The 20155-nt window shown below is 31.2% G+C and overlaps 4 protein-coding genes across 6 annotated transcripts; 2 read left to right on the top strand and 2 right to left on the bottom strand.

Moving 5' to 3' along the window:
* Positions 1-123: 123 nt before the first annotated feature.
* On the bottom strand, positions 124-11375 carry Lrt (Leucine-rich tendon-specific protein). Of its 2 annotated transcripts, XM_015324089.2 has the most exons (6): positions 11237-11375; positions 10071-10405; positions 2861-3233; positions 2456-2770; positions 2053-2385; positions 124-1981 (listed from the first exon to the last, which is right to left on the bottom strand). In XM_015324089.2, the coding sequence occupies exons 3-6, from the start codon at positions 3230-3232 to the stop codon at positions 632-634; spliced, it is 2370 nt and encodes a 789-aa protein (XP_015179575.1). In that variant the 5' UTR covers position 3233; positions 10071-10405; positions 11237-11375; the 3' UTR covers positions 124-631. The 2 variants fall into 2 exon arrangements, with proteins under 2 accessions (XP_015179575.1, XP_015179573.1); XM_015324087.2 differs by lacking the exons at positions 10071-10405; positions 11237-11375 and adding an exon at positions 9665-10051.
* On the top strand, positions 3454-8712 carry LOC107068047 (dynein regulatory complex subunit 11). Its single transcript, XM_089175250.1, has 9 exons — positions 3454-3599; positions 3679-3831; positions 3920-4056; positions 4216-4488; positions 5596-5900; positions 5991-6534; positions 6621-6973; positions 7418-7666; positions 8251-8712. The coding sequence occupies exons 1-9, from the start codon at positions 3454-3456 to the stop codon at positions 8710-8712; spliced, it is 2622 nt and encodes an 873-aa protein (XP_089031376.1).
* A 37-nt stretch (positions 11376-11412) lies between the features above and the next one.
* Positions 11413-16694, bottom strand: LOC107068057 (uncharacterized). 2 transcript variants are annotated; one of them, XR_001475957.2, is made up of 10 exons: positions 16526-16694; positions 16228-16264; positions 16026-16141; positions 13231-15911; positions 13013-13160; positions 12750-12910; positions 12469-12673; positions 12263-12385; positions 11785-12175; positions 11413-11713 (listed from the first exon to the last, which is right to left on the bottom strand). XR_001475957.2 is itself a non-coding variant. In XM_015324069.2 (9 exons), coding segments are annotated over exons 1-9 (3603 nt in total). In that variant the 5' UTR covers positions 16528-16694; the 3' UTR covers positions 11413-12045. The 2 variants fall into 2 exon arrangements, 1 of the variants encoding a protein (XP_015179555.2); XM_015324069.2 differs by having other exon boundaries at positions 11413-12175.
* Positions 16695-17051: 357 nt separating this feature from the next.
* Positions 17052-19810, top strand: Herp (Homocysteine-induced endoplasmic reticulum protein). Its single transcript, XM_015324134.2, has 4 exons — positions 17052-17708; positions 17956-18335; positions 18411-18752; positions 18819-19810. Exons 1-4 carry the CDS (start codon positions 17568-17570, stop codon positions 19087-19089), a joined length of 1134 nt encoding a protein of 377 aa, XP_015179620.1. The 5' UTR covers positions 17052-17567; the 3' UTR covers positions 19090-19810.
* The last annotated feature ends 345 nt before the right edge of the window (positions 19811-20155 follow it).

Raw genomic sequence — 20155 nt, 5'->3', positions numbered from 1 at the left:
GCATTCAACACACGTTTAATATGTTTATGCGCTTGAAAACGATTATAGAATATATTTACAAACCTTTTATCAAGTAGATGTATAATGAAATAATGAATATATTACTTCCAAATACTTGGTATATTTACTTTTACACTTAAATATATTCTTATATTTTATTATTTTAATCAATAAAATTATTTCGCGAAGACTCATTGTTCATCTTTAACAATAACAAACTCTACATATATATATCCCATTGAATGAATTATTCTGAATGTTTTAAAATGGCAGTGCTTTCAAATAAACTCATAGCACGATTCTAAAACTTCATTTGCTTGTGCAAATTATAAAATGTACATTTGTACAAACACACCATGCATAGTATTGATTAATTATCGGTATACAGTATTAAATAATCCTCAATGCATTATCACTCTGTATACGTATCTCTGAATAAAGTTTATACAATAATCAGAAACAAATGTCGATAGACAACATACATTTTAACGGTGTATGTAAATCTCCAATTCCTCTTTATGACTAGCAGTTCTAATTCATCAATCGCGTTCGGTATTATATTAAAATAAAAAGATCGATCCACACAATGGAATAGCAAACGAAATATTCTCAAAAGTGTTCAAGCGATTGTTCACACCTTGGTTGTGGCCAATAATTTAATGTAATGCGCCTTATGTGTGATTTCGAATTCCTGGGCTGGTAAAAAGCATTGGGTTTGTATTCTAGGATGACGGATCTTACGTACAATATTTCGACCAATTAAAACGAGCACGATCAAGAGAGCACAAGTTGCTCCTACGATAATTAAAATAATAGCTTCTGTATTTTGTTTGAAACGTTGCACCTCAACGCATTGAGATCGACCACGATCGTTTTCAGTAATACTAAATGCAATCGATTCGGCATTAGCAAGATCGTCTAGACTGGCGCATACTTTGTAACGACCTGGCACTAATACTTCCAGACTAACAAACGTTAAACTGCAATTCAATTTACATTTATGTATGGCTGTTTCAGTATTGAAGACAACTATGGAGATTTCGCACGGCGAAGCACCTGATTTTTCCGAAGGTGATAAACCGACGTTTACGTGTAAAGAACCTTGATCAGACACATTAACATGAACTGCAATTATTCGGACGTCTAAAGAATTAATAGTATTTGCAGGTAGTTGATCCTGCTGTTCTTCTTGTTTAGTCTCTTCCAACGTTATAATGTCGCTACAACCCAAACCAAGAGACTCGTCATTGTACGCCGTTGGAATAAATAGTACTACGCAGTAACGATATTTATGACCAAGCTGTAAATTAAATGACGGCGGGGTGGTTACTGGCAAGGAACAAGGATCTTTCATCATATGAGGATCACAATGTAATGGATTAGACTCCGTTTGAACCTCGTTGTCCCCTATAGTTTCGTAAACGATCAGTGTGTCGCAAGTGTAATTTTCTGTGCAAGGCTCTATGTTCCATAAAAGATGAATTCCAGTTAATTGATTGTAACGATACTCCTTTAAAGTTGCTCTATTCATAGATGGTTCTCCGCATAGCAGACTTCCTGGCGAGACTTGAGTCAAAATTCCATTTTCCAAGGTAGGTGGTGTGGCACAAACGGCGGAAGATTTGTCCTCCTCGCTTAAACTCGAATTATTTAGCCAAGTGGCAAAGTCTAAGAGGGTACAATCGCAATTTAAAGGATTATCAGCAAGAGAGAGTCGTTTTAATCGTAATTTCGAGATCGGCACATCGTTAGCAACCATCGTAATTTCGTTATCGTCTAAACGTAAATCTTCGAGACTTTTCAAAGGCACTACTAGATCAGCCGTTAAAGATCGTAAGAAATTATGCATTAGATCTAGATTAGTCAATTTTTCTAAATGTGCCAATGACGCGCTAGAAACGTCTACTATACGATTATTAGCTAAATCCAATTTAGTCAATGTAGATAAATGCTTGAACGAGTGATCCTCCAAAACGTCGATCTGAAACATGAAAAACATGCACTGTATGTCGTCTATTGATCAAACAAAATCTACCTTTTCACATCACTAACCTGATTATGACTGAGGATGAGATAACTCAAATTTCTAGCACCGTTTAAAGCTCCTTGTTGTACATTGATAAATTCATTCTCGGATACACTAAGAAAATGCAAACGAGGCATCCACGGAAGAAGATTTGGTCCCATTGGTCCCAATAATAAATTACTCGACAGATCGAGTTCTTCCAAATTCTTCAGACCTCTTAACGCCGAAAGAGCTGAAACGCTCAAACGATTCCCCCGCATTCGCAAAAATCGAAGATTTGGAAGTGCCGCAAAAGCTTGCGGCGATAATTGTGAAAGTAAATTATCGCACAAATCCAGATACGTTAAGCTTGATAAGCCCTGAAACAAATGACACAATACTTACAATTTTAATGAGACAATGTTTACAATTATTCATTAAGAAACTTACGTTGAACGAATCTGCTTCTAATGTCTTCAATTTATTATGAGAAAGATCCAATCGATCTAATCCAGTGAGATACTTCAATGCCAACGTTGGAACGGATTCTAAAAGATTATTAGGAAGTCCAAGAGCCTGAAGTGGTCTAGCTAGAGCAGTAAATGCATTTTCATGAACGCGTCTCAGCTCTCCGCTAGAAACTACGAGTCCATGTAGGCCAATATTTTCGAGGAAACATGCTGGCAATATAGAAATTCCTGTTACAGTTACGTCTAAGAGAGAAATGGTTCCTGCTTTACTGCTCTTTAAATGTTCGCTGATCACCTAATTGAAATAAACAACAAAGACGTTCAATTTTTCGTAACAAACATATCTTACAACAAATAATAATGTAGAATGTAATATTATATATACATGTAAAGCTGTTCTTTCTCCAGTACATCTAAGAGTATGTGGAAAATCACAAGAACATTCAACGCTTGGTCTCGTAATATTAGGACATTTCCAAACAGAGTCGGACATTAATGATGCCGTTGAAACTTCTTCTGAATCTTTTTCACTAGAAGTACTTGACGAAGTAGTTATATTTTTGATGCTTTCGCTCGAACTCGTCGTCATCATCGTAGCGTCTACTATGGATGTTGTCGTCGAATTGATCACGCTTATATCTGTACTTGTAGTTATTATCGAAGATGACTTAATCGTCGATTCATTGTTTCCGCCATTGAAACACGATGCTGTTACGATAGTGGCCAAAACAATGAAACTTTGAGATATCCTCGACATCCTGAAAAGTATAATAATTATAGATTGTAGATACAATTTGTTTAACGTGAATTATTTCAATAATATCGATAGAAAATCGATCTTTTTATTATATTCACATTTTAAAACAATTTGATTATTGTTTCATCAAAATAACCCTCTTGGCAATCAAATTTAAAAAAAAATGAATTAAATTAATTTTGGTAAATATTTTTCAGTTTTGTATATACAATTAAAAGTCGATGTCACACGCTTATTACAACGAGGTATGGCTCGTAACAAGAAGCGATTTGGAAAAATTATTGGAATTCGATCGAGATCTACAAAAAAGCAAACCTATAAAGAATAGAGAAAATGCATTAGATCGTGCACTTAATCTTTACATAAGGTGTATTACAAATTGGAATTGTTCTTTTTTTTAATCTCGTATCTTTCATATATCTATTTTTACATATATATATTTATAGATATCGATATCTTGTAAGAAGACTTGTCATATGTTATAATCAAATGGTACAAACACAAAAACGAGAATTAATCAAGAAAGTAGTCGATTGTGCAATTGGACGAATGCTCCAATGCAAAAGAGAAGTCGTTAAATTGGATTCTTCTTATTTTCAGTATATAAAATCTATTTTACTTTAATTGTAAGATAATTCTTATTGTTAATTAATTGTCATGATCATAAATCGCTTACGAATGATCAAGGTGGCCCGACGATGTGTTGTATAAATTAAAATTAACGCCAGACGATGTAAACACTCCTGGCTTGACGATCGATAAAAATCATGCTTTAGAACGTAAAGAGTTAATCGAGAAAATAAAAAGAGAAGAGGAAGAAAAATGTACGTTTCAAAATGAGAAATTGAAGTAGTTCCATTTTCAATGTTTTATTATTTTTGATTAAAAATTCTGATCATTTGTTGATTGGTCGATCAAAGCAATACTATATTATATTTTTATACTATTCTGTCAGATGTATCATACGTTGTACTATGTTTCAGCTTTTATGATAAGAGAACGAAGCCTTTCACAGGTGATGATAAGTAGTATGATGGAACTCGAGGAATCACCGTCTAAAATACAATTAATGCGTAGAAGAAGACACAGGCCTACTGATACCGCGCAAATGAAAGTTTTAATAGAAACGCCTGAGCAAAGGCAAACTAGTGAAGCTCGAAAAGCTCGAGAAGCTGCTGAAAAGGTTATGCACGATGCGGTGCTTTTGATACAGTCACATGAAAGAGCTAGAGTCGGACGTTGCATTGGTAAAGAAGGTAAATTCAATCTAATAATTTTTGAAGAGAAAACTTCTTTAGAAGGGAGTGAAGCCGAAAAAAAGCGAACAGAAACGCGGTGACGTTTCAAAAAGAGACAAACATATAGGATTGAGACTGCGAGAGAATGAGACAGAACATAGCTACACAGTTTTTCCTATTCTTGGTCTCCTCTTTATGCTCTGCTTCGTAGTATTGCTCCTGGTTGTATATATGTGTTTGTGTGCGACTGCATACTACGAAGCGTGGACTCATATCATTAAGATACTAAACCTGCATGTATGTAGGGGCGATATAAGGGTAGAAGAATAAACAGAGTAAGCGTGTAGGCGACAAAAGAATAAGATACAAACGAACCGACGATCGAAATAAAGAAAGAAGGTGTGTGATCTGTCTTTGTAAGTTGTTAAGTTGAGTAAGTCCTGTGTGAGTGTGGAAGGTTCTCGAACGATACCGATGCTTTGTTTATTGCATCAGATCGGACGTTTTGCAAAATTCGAGAACAGCGTGCGGATGGAATCAAAAAAGCGGGTATTGAGTCGTCATGAGTAGTCGCCAGTCGCTAGTCGTCATCAGTCGTTTTTCGTTGTCATTCAGTTGAAAAAGTTCAGTTGCGTATATCAGTTGTTATCATAAGATTGTTAAGCCTTTATTGTTTCTTTTCTAATACCTATTTTAAATATATTTTATCAATAAAATTAAATTGTGTGTACATTAACCTCGCACCTCTATACTAAACAAAATCCTACATATATATATATATATATATTTTTTTTTTCTATCTATGGCTATCGCATTCGGCATTCTATCTTAATTGATACAATTTGGAAAGTGATAGTATTTCTCAGCTACCCTCATTCCAAGATCATACCGGTGCCCTTTGATATATATGGTAACAATATTATAATAAATAAATCCTACAATTATCTTACTCTTGATACTCTGCATTCGACTCATTCTCTCGAGGCTTGGTTTTAAGAAGGTTTCACTTCTAACACGTGTGATTTGCACACTTGATGTTTATTTTTATAATTCCTTATTTTCTTGAAAATAAAAACGATATTTCATATAACATTTTATTTCTATTTATTCAATATTGACCTTTAGCTTTACTTATATATGAATATAAAAGAAAATTGGAAACCGGTGATACGGCTCCGCCAATGAAATTCGATAAAGCAACGTATATTAAAGCGATCGTTATTATTCAACGTGCTTGGAGAACATTTGCAGCCCGAAAGGATTTCAAAAGGAAATTAAATCGTTTAGAAGAAATTTTAGATATGACGATCCCAAGTTGGAAGTCTCTAGATATTTATCAAAGAGACGAAGAAATTTTTCAAAAGAGATTACAAATCATACCGACGTACGCTGCACGAACTGAAAAAATGTTTCACGATGAACGTATTAGGGTGACATTTTTTAGTATAAGATTTTAAATATGATGATTTGTTCAATTTGGCAAGAGGACCAATTTGTTGATAACATGTTTTTTTTCAAAGTTGTTGAAAATGGTAGGGCCTGGATTAATAGAGGATATAACCGATGAAATCCAAGAATGGTTCATCGTTTGGTACGATACAGTTGGACACTTTGATGTTTATCCACCAGAAGAGTTAGGTGGTAGCGTTTTGATAGTGACGGGACAGACTACGGATCCAGAAGAATATTTAATGCAACAGATACAAAAACAGAAAGATGCAAAAACTAAAAAGATTGCACAACCAGAGAAAGCAAAGATAAAACCAAAAGTTAAAGAAATTGCTAGAGGATGGTTTATGCCAGAAACTCCAGCATTTACCTGTTTGGAAGAAGCAAATAATGAATTCATCGAAAATTGGAGCTATCGAGACGAATCTTGTAATCCTTTACAAAGACCTTATCTTGATTTGATCGCCGATAAACTTTGTTACGAACTTCAATTAGAAATGCGACTGATCGTCGATGAGCTTATGAGACTCGAATTGGAGAAATTGAACGAAGCTTTATTGAAAGATCACGCGGCTGATAGACCTAAATTTCAGATTCCTCGGATGCTAGGTGCACGTATGTATTATCTTGTCAAAATAATTCATTGATAGAAATAATATAATAAATTTATCGAAAAAATAATGATCATTAATTAAAATCAGAGAGACTACCAAGAAAGAAATCAAAAAAAAAATCAAAAAAGGATCGTTTAGCTGATATTTCTATAGAAGAACTTTTCAAAGAACTTGTACAAGAAAATATTATTCGAAATTATCCAGAAAGAAGTTTGAACAATTGGTTCGGTGATCTTGCTTACCAAAATTACGAAGCATATTCTGAATTTCGAGATCACTATCATCGGCTTGGAGAGATCAAACAAATTATCATGGAATATTGCGTGCTACCCCTCTCTTCTAAAGAAATACATACAATTGCACCCTTAATACGATCCGTTTGTATTTGTGGTTTACCTGGATATGGTAAAACTTTTCTGGTCGATGCAATTTGTTCGGAGGTTAAATATTCAGTTTTAGACAAATTAACCCCTTAGCAGCACGCTCGAGTTAACTCGAGCGGCGTATTATTTTATATTTCTATGATTTTTTACACTCAAATATATTAGAAAATTGAAAATAAGAATGTGAAAGCAAAGAAAAAGAATCGTTTTTTCCGAAATAGTAATTCGAAAAGAAAGATTAAAAAGTCGACGTACGTGTAACATTGCAATACTCGGCTCTTCTCTGCAATGTGGAACAAAATCCAAAATTAACATAAAAATATTGATTATTTCTGTATTTTAAAAATTTTTTTGTTAAAATAATGTTGTAAACTATGTTTTTATACAAGAAAAAAAATGATTTTTTTTGCCGTTTTTTTTTCAAAATCAATGCTGCTTAAGAGGTTAATAAGAAAGAGTAATATTTTTAACTACTAATTAAATATTAACTCTACCCCATAGGTTGGTGCACTCTTATTCGATTTAACACCATCTGTATTAATTGGTAAATACATTGGTAAAAAAAACGAACGGAGATTAATGGATATCATTGGCAAATTAAGTCGCATTTATGCCCCTTCAGTGATATTTATCGACGGTAGCGAGAAACCATGGTTAAAGAAAGTCCCATTAGTTGAACGATATCTTCAACCCAAACGATTTGCTAAACACCACGCAAAGTTTGTCAAAAGTATCAGACCAGGTGATCAGGTAATAATCGACGAATTATTTTCTAATTCTTACTTCGTCAAAGTATTTCGCGTGAAATAATCATTCCTTCTACTTTCCCAAACCCGACCAAAACTATCAGTATTCGCCCACTTAGGAAAGAAAAAATACTATTTTTACTCTTTCTTCGATATGAATGAACTCCAGTTAAGCGAGAACCACGGGTCGATTCAAACAAGACTTTTTTCTTTCTCTCTCTCTCTCTCTCTCTCTCTCTCTCTCTCTCTCTCTCTTTCACTCTTTCACTCTTTCTCCTTTTATTACTTGAAACGCCTCGATCGTCCGAGGCTGGTCATCAATGAAACACCTCCTACCGGTATACGGAACGAGAAGAACGTAGGTGGTAGCAAGTTAACATAGGATTTAGAGTGTCAGAGATTCCGGACAGTTACTGTTACCCACTGGCGTAGCTATCGTAAGACATGATTTTTAAAATTCTTTTTTTCAGCAGTCATATCGTGTCTCGTAGAAAGGCAAGTATAAGAGATAGACGTCTTTCGTTTAATTTTATACAGAGTACGAGAGTTTATCATTCGAAATATTTTATTGAAAATTTATATTTTTAGGTTTTATTCCTAACTGTTTCATCGGAGCCATATAAAGCAAAGGGTGCATTTACAAAAATTCACAATGTATTTATAATGATACCTCTTACTGATTATAATACTCTATACATGTATTATAAATATATGTTAATGAAATATCATGGAATAGATAGAAACATAGACGTTTCTTGTCTAGCTAAAATGTCCGTTGGCGTACCTTTGAAATTTATTCAAAAATCGATTGAAAAGGTATTATCGCTCGAAAGAAGAATCATTTTGAATTATGAACCATTATCGCAAGTAGAAATTATGGAAGAAGTTTGGAAATACGAGCCTCTCGCTAACAAAATCCTTGAACAATATAAACATTTCGAAAATAAAACTCCTCTTGGTCGAATGAGAGAAAGAACGGTAGCTAAAGAGAAGGAAGCCTACGAGAGAAGCGCTGCTTTGAAAGCAATGCGGGAAAAGAGAAGAACGTAATAACTAATGTTGAAAAAGTACATTGAAAGCAATTCTAGCGATCGAAGATTGAATGGTTCCTTCTTTCTCTTGCATCGATGTTCTCCAATGCTCTCAAGAAGTCCGGACGCGAAACTGGTTTTCGTCTTCGGAGATGCTGAAAATGCTGAGAGCATTCATTGAAAAAACAATCAAGAGCCGATGCAGGTAGTACCATGAAAGCTGTCGCTACGTATTTATCGACTTCATTATTTCTTATCTGTTTCTTTGAAATTTTATATCTCAAATCTCGAGAAATTTTGTATACACGAAAATCTGAAGAAATAATATTTAAACTTTCACATATTGTCGAATGATAGGAAGAAAAAAAGAGAGAAAAAAAAATCTTAAGAATATTTAATTTATCATGTATGTGTACAACGAATTATAACCGATATAAAAAAAAAAACAAAGGAAAAAGAATATAAGAATAAAAAATATTATCTCGCAAAGGAAACTTGATCCGTCTCTACTGCATTTAATTAGCGCCAGATTCGAATGATCGACGGTGAATGATCAATGAATTTTCTACTGAATATAAATAGGAATAAAATTTGTTTAAGCAATGTTGAATATTTTATCAGAATGATGTATCAACCCTATACGTTTTATACACGAGTCTATTTACCAGTTGGAAAAAGTAAACGGTAAAAAGCGAGTAGGAAGAAAATGAGGGAAAAAAAATGTCCTGTTTGCGATGTGCGACGTCCTTTTTACAAACGTATCTACTGAAATGGTATGCGTAAAGATACGGCTCCGTTCTTTAGGTATATCTGTGGTGTCTGTAGTTACTCTTACCAGACAACACACGCACACCGTTTCCCGCGCAACAGAGATGGTAGATTTACGCGCAAGCGAAGTAGAGTACCTACATGTACATGTAGGTATACAAAAGTATTACGATGAGCAAAAGAAAAAGGTAAGAAGAGCGCACCTGAGAATAGAGAATACGTTCGTCCAGAAGACGTTAATCTTCTTTATATTAGTCTTCTTCCTCTTGTTTCTTTCCTTCTTTTTCTCTTCCTACCTTCTTGGTGAAAAGACGAATAGACGGACACTTAAAAGGTCGCGCGCGAAATTCAGAATAAGAAGGAGAGAAAGAGAGGCAGATAATAACGGCGATCATGCCGATGAGGAGAACTAAATGACGACGAACACATATCGTCCCCCTTTTCAACTTCTAACGCGCGTAGAAAAGGGCGCGTAATTGGTAATATTTGAAATTTAAGAAAAATTCGAAAACGACGTCAACGACGTCAACGATGACGATGATCGTGAAAGGACGTCGTGCTACGGGACACTGTGCATCGAGCCATGCGATGAGAGAGAAAACGTGTCACCTTCGCCATGTCCACGTGGTGGGGAAATAGTGGTGGGTATCTTGCTTGCCGGTAAGCTGTGTCTGTCCGTCTCTCCGTGTCTCTTCGCGTAGCACATAGCATAGCCATGTATGGAACACAAGACGACGTTCTCTCTCTCGGCCCTTACGCCCACTTGAGATCTCCGTAACTGCTCGCACACCTCCCTCTCCCCATACACTATCTTGCCAACCCACCTTCCTGCCTTAACTCCCCCCAACCCCCGTCCCACTACCCTTTTCTTGTCTGACCCTGCCTCTACTTGTTGCCCGATGCATGAACAGGTATCGTCTCACAGGTTGACAACGTTGATCGACCTGCAAATAATTCTGACATTCATATTTTCAACAGTTCCGCTTCAAAAAAATCTTTCATCGACGATTATCCAAACATCTAATAAATAAATAATATACTTAATATCTGTTCAAATCTATTATACTATTATTATATTATCGCAATCAACATATAGAAATATACATGTGTAATATTATCATTCAATAATATATGAATTATACAGACGTTTTTATATCTCTGTAATTTCAAATTTTTTTTAACATATACGGCTTTTTCTGTCGAAACAAATGTTCTTCCCGCTAAAAGATTTAAATTACGCGAGAAAGCGTGGCATATTTAGATATATAAAATTTGCTAAATACTTTTGAATTAATTTGAAGGTCTTCGGAATACTCGTGAAATGCTTTTTGATATTGGAAATCGGTATGTTCCGTTACGAAATCACGTAAAACCGGGCCTCTACGCCTACGCCAGTAGAACTGACATGGCTATAGTAAAAGAAAGTTTGACTTCTTTAACGAATGTGTTTATTCGACGATGAGAACAAAAAATTATTTTAAAACTGTAATATTAAGATTTTCTTTATCCCTATAGTATAATTACATTTTATAGGCAATGAAAAATTATGATTAACAAATACTTTCATTGATGAACAGTTAAATATACATATATTCCATTTGTAATAATATTTATTTAATGCGCATAATTTGATATAAATTCAATTTTGAATTTACTTAAAAAACAAAAAATGTAACTTTCATTATTCACTTTTAACCTTCCTATGAGGTATTACTTACATGTTCGTGGAACACGTGGGAGTAAAACTAACGCAATATTATTGCAGTTATTCTTACCTTTCATGCTCCAACAGTTTCACTATCGCTTTGAAAGTACCTCGGATGTTTCATAGTCCTTTCGTTGAATAATATTTCGTTTTTCGAAAATCTTCATTATTTTTTTGTTTATAATAAATATATGGACGTGAGATTGTTGTTTGGATTCTATAAAATTGAATATAATTTTGAATTCCTTATCAGAGATTAATATTTATTGTCATGAAATTAATTATCAATAATATAAGGAAATGAAAGAAACGTTGGCAATTAAATAATATGAAACTTTTTGATTGCACATTCTCGATAATTCTAATCAAAGGTATCGATGTGACAATTATTTCTTAAGAATTAAACGAAAACTTGAATGATTCTATGGGAAGCCAGTTGTTCACACGCTACTACCCAAAGAACTGCAAGTGCATTAACAAAAACCTGCATAGTCCAAACCGGCTTCATCGAAGCTAGTCGATCAACCTGTTTGTATGTATATATCTGCTATAAATTTATGTATAGTTATTATTAAATCTATTTGAACGAATAGTAAAAATATTATTTAATTTTTTTACCTAATGGTTTACATATCTCACTTCTTTTTGCATATAAAATATTAAAAATTCCCAACGAATTAATAGAAGTTAATATAATTATAGTATTATTATAAAGAAATTCATTTAAAAAATATACAATTATTTCCATATACTGTTAAACATATAAATCTTTTACGTTTGTACATATGTTCGATCCATCTATAAATATTTTACACTTCAATCATTTAAATCTCTTATGAGGGATAATTTCCTTTCCTTTTTTTTCTTTCTGTAATTCAACTACGACACTTTTTTTGCAAAATTAACTTGTTCTATTATATCAATATAATCCTTAATATCAGACATGTATCTTCTTAAAAATTTATGATCTCTTTTCACATTTACAAGTAACTCTTGGATTTCTTTCTCTCTGTAATGATACAAAAAAATACCTAAATTAATGTGCATATTAATTTATCATAAATTATTAAAGTATTATATCTTTTTATAAACTCACATTACAGTACCCAAAATAGAAACGATCTTGATGTGTGATGAATTTATTTTATCAAATAATTTAATATCCATTGTAATTTTCAATATAATTTCCATGCATTTACTTCTTGATATAAATGTTATGCTAAAATAAAAATGAATAATAAATAATGTTGAGAAATTATTTATATAATTATTACATATCATTTATATAGATAAAATAATTACCTTTCTGTATTTATTTCCATTAAATTTGTATCTTCTAATTGTTTTAGATCAAATATAAAATCTAATATTAATTTCACATCTTCTGAAATATGATTTAACAAGGGAATAATATCTTCTTCGTATATATATGATTGACAAATATATTCTATGTTTATTTTCTCAATTATTAATTTATGTGCAATACTTAAGAACAAATTTTCATCATCTGCCAAAAATAAATAAACAATATATTTTAAAAAGTACGATTTAAAATTACTTCTACAGTAATTTCATTTCCTTACTTTCTACTCGTGAAATTACTTTAATATCTTTGATCATGCACGTGTCAGTATTGATATTATTCTGAGTATATATTATTATCAGTAGAGATGTAGAAATAAAACCAACCACTATCACTTGTTTATCTATATTCTCATAATATAAATCCCATATGCAATCGTCACTAAAATAAACAAAAGAGCATAAACATTATATTTTGACATTTTATCCTATTTAGGTATTAATCTATTAAAGTTAGAAATGTATTATTTCTATAAATAATTACCTAAGCATATGGTTCTTTAATTTGTTTACTAGTAAAGAAAATTTATCCTCTTGAAAACTGGAATTTTCTTTAGTGTTTTTTTCCAATGCAACTTCTTCTCTCAAAGAGTTATCATTATTTTGTGTTATATCCATGCTGCATGTTAAGTCTATTGAAAAAGAACTTACTAGTTAGCATTTGTTTCATTATGTTGCTAAAACTATTAATATTTATTATACCTTTTTTGTCAGCTATTGGGGTAATATTATTTTCTCCAATACACGTTTTATTTTGATTGTAAGCAGAAATTAATGTTGGTGAAAAAACACGTGATCTATAAAGAATCTGATTGTTGCTACTATGAGCATTAGCACATTCACTTATATCCATGGCTGAATTTTTCTTAGACTTTATTATACATGCCGCTGAAACGTTTTCAATATTTTTGTCTTTTTTATCTAATTGTTTATCTCTATGAGTAATTTCTAATTCTATAGAAGTATTAGTAAGTCTTTCATTGTTAAGTTTATTTTCAAAAACATTTTCATGATTTTCATGAATCTCATTAATTATAGTTGAAATTTTATCTGAACTGTATTGATTATTCTTTTCTTTGTTAATCATTACATTATCTACTTGGATATTATTATTTTCGAAATAACATTCAAGATTATTTTTAGATTGTTGCACTATCTGTTCACCGTTGGTGATACATATTTCGGGACATTGTATACGCATTGGTTGTACATTAACCATATCAATTACTGAATTCACATCCATAACATTTTCACTCGATTGTGTTTCTTGCTGGACTTTATGTATCGTTTTTACAAATGAATCATCTTCTATCATATCTGCGTATACGAAAGATGATATTAATGAAGTTAGAGTGTGATGATTATGTGCGGTGATATTTTCTTTTTGTTTTTGATCGTCATTATAATACATTGTAGAAGGACTTAATGTATAATTCATTCTTTGATGCACAGATTTCTTTATATTATCGTTGCTATTGTTAAAGTGAATATTAGTTTGTTTTTTAACTTCAGCCATTGAATGATCTCTTGTTATTCTATGCACAGAATCTAATAAGCAATCATTTTTTTCTAATTTTTCATTTGTGTTTGAAACTTGATTTTCTACGTTTCTATTTTCACTTTGTAATAAACTAGAATTTCCATTTTCATTTATAGTATGTTTAAATGTGCTATTATTTTGTATTGTAGCATTAACAATTGTATTGGAAGTAATAGTAGAAGAAGTTGGATTAAAATATACAGGTATATTAATATTCATAGAATTATTTTCAGATAGCTCATTTTCAATAATACCAGCTTCTTTCTCTGATGATAATCGAATTTGATTACACATTGTACTTTCAATTATCTCTGTAACTTGGAGTAATTCTTCTTTACCTATATTATGTACTACTCGAGATAAATTTTGCACAGGTACAGTCAATTCCAGTGAATCATTGTTTAACTCTGTCTTATCACTTATGACAGGAGTGACTCGGAGTAATTCTTCTTTACCTGTATTATTTACTACTCGAGATAAATTATTTACGGGTACAGTGAATTCTAGAGAATCATTGCTTAACTTTGTCCTATCATTTATGGCGGGAGTAATTCGGAGTAATTCTTCTTTCCTATCTATATTATGTACTACTCGAGATAAATTGTTTATGGGTACAGTAAATTCTAGAGAATCATTGTTTAACTCTGTCCTATCATTTATGGCAGGAATAACTTGGAGTAATTCTTCTTTACCTGTATTATGTACTACTCGAGATAAATTGGTTACGGGTATAGTGAATTCCATCAAATCATCAATTAACATTGTTTTTTCTTTTATGGCGGAGCTACTACAATTGAAAGCAGTCGCAATATTCGTACCATCATTAACTCTTGTTGAATGAGGTAATGAATAAACCCCTTCTGTAATTTCCATCGAAGCATCCATTAACTTAGTCTTATTAACAGAATTAAACATTTTCTTTAAAAATCTAGTATCATTTTCAATTTGAGATATATCTTTACTAATTGATTTCTCTTTTTTATTAATTACTGAAGTAATTACGCTTGTATCATCCATCAAAGCATCATGAAAAACGACTCCATGATTTGCAGAATTTGTTTTACAAACCGTTGGAATAGCACACGTCATTTCCATTGATACATTTTTAAATATTTGAGTTTGATTATTAGTCACATTCTCATTATTAGTAAAGGCACTTATTTTATTAAATTTTTGTTGCAAATGAAGTGGTTCTTTTATAGACTGTAAGCATTCTGTAAATTCTAAATTTTCCTTACAAAAATATTGTGTTTTATCTGACATCGCATTCATTTCATTTGTTGTAATTGATGGAACATTAGATTTCATGATAATATCAGATATTGGTATGTTTTCTTTATCTTCTTGTTCTAGTTTGCGCTTAGTAGACACGTTTGGAAGCTTAATAACAGAAGGTATTTCTGTAATCTCCATAGGTACATCTTCGATGCAAGTTTTGTTCAAATCTGGATCTTCCATGATATGAAGATTTGGTGTATCATAGTAAACATTTATACTTTTATGCGCACAAATATCTATGTTACGATTTGATTCAATTGAAATACTAATCTTTTCATCGTCATTTTCATTTTGACGTCCTAAAGATATTGATTTGTTTAATAATATTTCTCCTGTATGAATTGATTTAAAGGAACCCGGTGTAACAAAACACTCTGTTAATTCTAAGGAATCATTCGTTGGATTCCCATTTTCATTCTCTATCATACTATTACTTGTAGAATGATAAGTATTCTTAACAATTTCATGATTCTGATTATTTATACCAATTTGTCCTGTATTTATATTTGATAATTCTTCATACGTATTGTTCCATAAAGTTCCTTGTTCCGCAGATAAAAATTCTCTATACAAAGAATCAAACATTGATGTGTATTTATACATATTACATGAAAAATATAAATAAACAATTATATAAAAAATATTACATTTGTATAGAAATATAAATAATATAACTTACTTAACATGATTCTTTTCTGCAAAACTAACCCGTCGTTTAACTTTCGATGTGGCTGGACTTTCTGAACTTAAGGAAATATTAGGACCTGAATGTGGTCTAAGTGCTACTTTGAGAATCTGTAAATTTTTAGAGATTCTTAAATTGTTAATATAAAAACAACATAGATACGGAAATGTTTTTCAATAAAAATGCTTTTACTTACAGAGGATCCTCCGGATCCACTTTTTCTAGACTTTTTCCTAACATAGAAAAAGAGTATATTATATATATATATATATATATATATAAATATTCATATGTTAATATAAATATAAAAAAAATCAAATAAATTTATTATTAAATGACATGCTTTAAGGATACAAAACTTACACATCATTTCTAAACACAATGTAATTATTTTATTATTTCGTGAAAAAAATAATACTATAACAGTAAATACGTACGTAAAGCGAAAAATGTATTTCAATATATATACAGACAAATAATAAATATATACCTACATTTATTAGACTTGATTTAAAAACGATTTAAAATCAACAACACTTAGAAGCAACACCAAAACCGTTAATGCCGCGTTCTTTGATAAATATTATGTAGTATTTTCATGTTCAAAACTTAGTCATATTCTTGAAAAGTCTATAGCAGCATTTTGCTTTACCGGCCAATAGAAAAAAAAGATTATCTATATCATCCAATAAAAAATCAGCAATTAAATTAATATAATACGCTAAACGAGACTAAATTTTTATACGTTTGAAACTGTTATATCTTTTAAACTAGAAAAATAAAAAAAATTTTTTTTATACGAATGAGAAAAGAAATATTTGATAAATTGTAAACTTGACATTATATTAATAGAAATAAAAATTGACAAATAGTCACTTGAAAATGGGATTTTATTAAAATATAAATGATGTATGGCGTCTCAACCATCTCCCGCTAGTAATATCAGAGGGCAGCACAAACACCAGAGGAAAGAAGCGCTAGTAGCGCGTCACTGTTCCTCTTCTATCTTATTAGTCAGTCTAAGTTCTCTTTCGCATCGCATGGTTAAAGCCACCTCCGTGGTTAAAGCAATAGGGCGCCTCGAGCATTCCGTTCGTAACTTCTGTTGTTACCCGTTGTTTTGAGGCATAGACCTAATAAATATAATTGTTTTCTACTCGCTTGGTGTGTTGTTATTACTCATCGATCCTGAACACGTCCTAAAAATAAGACGTAATCTGTGACCAATGATACACCGCCAAATCGTGATTCCATTTATTCACATAAATACGTTATCTTAGAATAAATACATTATCGTAGCTGATATGCGTTTAATATTAAATTACATGTAAAGTTACATCTAAATAATTTAATCGAATTGTTCAACACACACAAAACTTTAAGGATCAATAACATTTGCCTATTTTTATCTAATTCTGAATGATTGAAAGAAAAATCTAGCCTCGGTAGCATTGCTCCTTAATAACATTGTTTTCATATCTCGAATTGTAATCAGGTGACTTGTCAAATATTGAAAATAAGGAAATCCAACATTGTATGATGATGGAAAGTGATACTGTGAAATTAATAATAAAAGCACCGAATCAACAAATTAAAGATCAACTTATAAAATGTGATATCGGGTGGAGTATTGGTCATTTAAAGGAATATCTCTCCGAAGTTTATCCCAGTAAACCAGTAAGAGTTTGAACTATTTTTATTTTTAACTTCCTACCGTAAAATCATATAAAAGTTATAAAATTCTTTTAAATCTTTATAAAACTCAATCGATCGGTCAAAGTCAGTCAGTCAATCAGTAAATTACTTTTATCGTTTAACGTTAATCATTTTCCCATCATATATTATATATCCCATGATATTCCATATATATATGTATAAAATTGATTTATATAAAATGGTAATAAATTGACGTCATTTCTCATAGGAAAGCGCAGACCAGAAATTAATATATGCTGGTCAATTATTGAACGATTCTTCTTGTTTGAAAGATATTTTAAGACAATGTGACGGTTTAGAGGACCAAGCATATATTATACATTTAGTATGTACTTCTCAAAAAATGTGTGCCAATAAAGTATCTGATCGAACACAAACTAGTGAAAGTGTAAATGTTGTTAATTCAGCCATAAGAAATAACGTTGACCATATTAGTCCAAGTCAGAATCAAAGCACAAATAACATTATAACTCAACCTCCACCAACACAATTGTATTCTATGCAACAATATTTTGATCCTCGAAATAGTCAACAAGTAGCTTGGATGCAACAAGCTTACACGCACTATTTCACACAGTATATGCAATTGTAAGTAATATTACATTTTATTTTTCGTTATGTTACATTACCTATATTTACAATTGGAATTATTTTTGTTAATAGAATGGCTGCGCAAGGAATCCAGTTGCCAACTACAATTCCTTATGTTCAACAAATGGATATTGATCCAAATGAAGTTACACAAAATACATATACGAATAACAATAACAATAATAATAATAATAATAATGTTGGAGATGAACAACAACCACAAGTGGCGGTGCAAGATGTAGCTGATATTAATGCAGGAAATAATGTAGCTGGCGAGGATGGTGCATTTAATCCAGATTGGCTAGACTTTTTTTATATGCTATCCAGAATCATTGTTCTCTTTAGTATTGTGTATTTTTATTCCTCTCCACTCAGATTTCTTATTGTTACATTCTTGGGTTTTGTTATATATCTGTAAGTTTTTTTACATATCATGTAGAATGAACTTTTTATTTTTTGATAATGAATATTTTTGTTTAGGTACCAAAGTGGATTTTTCAGAGTACAAGCCATTATATTGCCTGAAAATAATTTGCGTCCAGACAATAATAATCAAGTATTACAAAATGAAGGAGCAGCTCCGCAAATTGTTCCTGCCCAACAACATGGTCAAGTTCCAACGGTACAACCAGAAGCTAGAACAAATGCCAATGATGAAAATGAAGAAAGACCTGGTGCCCTTGCTTTCACATGGACATTTTTTAGTTCATTTTTTGCTTCCCTTATTCCAGATCAACCAAATGTTATTTAATTTTCTGTTATGTGTTATGCTTCATCATTTGTTCTACTTGTTGTTCCTTCATTTTTAAATTCTTCACGTGTCATTGCAAAACCTATGAGGTGGTCTCATAATCGGATGGGCTTAACAAGTATTTCAGTATGAATTGTTACTTAATATATTAAATTGTTAATTTAATTTATTTCTAATGTAAAAATTATCAATCAAACCCACGAACAATGTACATAATTTTATTAATATTTTAGTTAAAATACTTCTGACAAATAAATCATCCTACAAACAGATTGTTCATAGTAATGGGTTTAATATGAATAATCTAATGAGATTGCCTCAAGGTTGCTACACAAAGTTATAGTTATATTCAAGGAATATTCAACAAAAATTGGTTATAGCTGTCTTCTTTAAAAAATTTGTAGGCTTATCCCAAAGTTAATAGGAATTTATTGTAAAATACTTTTTTTTTATGTTTGTAGTAATATAAATATACAACGAGATAAAAATATATAGTGTATATAATTATATAAGTAATATATATATATATATATATATATATATATATATATATATACGTAACATATATATACATACGTATATATATACGTAACATACATATGTATATATAATGTATATACAAACTCATTTATACGTATATATATATATATATATATATATACATATCAATCTATTGTAGAGCTTGTAACATATTAAATATAAGATAAAAGACACAATGAAATTGGATGCCTTTTCAATTTTTAGAAATGATTGTTGAAGTAAGCAATAAATATTTACTTCAAATTACAATACACATAATTATTGAATATAAATTTTTTAAAGTAACAAACATATGATTTTCACTGATATAGTATATAAATATTATCTAAAAGTCTTTCAAAATATGTGGACATTATTTCAGGAGTGATTTCGGTACGTTAAAGTAAGAAAAAAAGATTTATTATCGATATTAATGCAGTAGTAATATATCAAAGTATTTTTTAAACAGATACACATTTTACTTTTATTTTATTTTTATAATTACAAAAATAAAAAATGAAAAGAATTTCGTACGAAATAAATATCA

Source organism: Polistes dominula, unplaced genomic scaffold (assembly GCF_049000335.1).
Source record: "Polistes dominula isolate Pdom_NZ unplaced genomic scaffold, Pdom_raw_medaka contig_82, whole genome shotgun sequence".
In the NCBI taxonomy this organism is placed as follows: Eukaryota; Metazoa; Arthropoda; class Insecta; order Hymenoptera; family Vespidae; genus Polistes; species Polistes dominula.
Note: the sequence above shows the minus strand (reverse complement) of the source record. Positions and strands in the feature narration are given on the sequence as shown.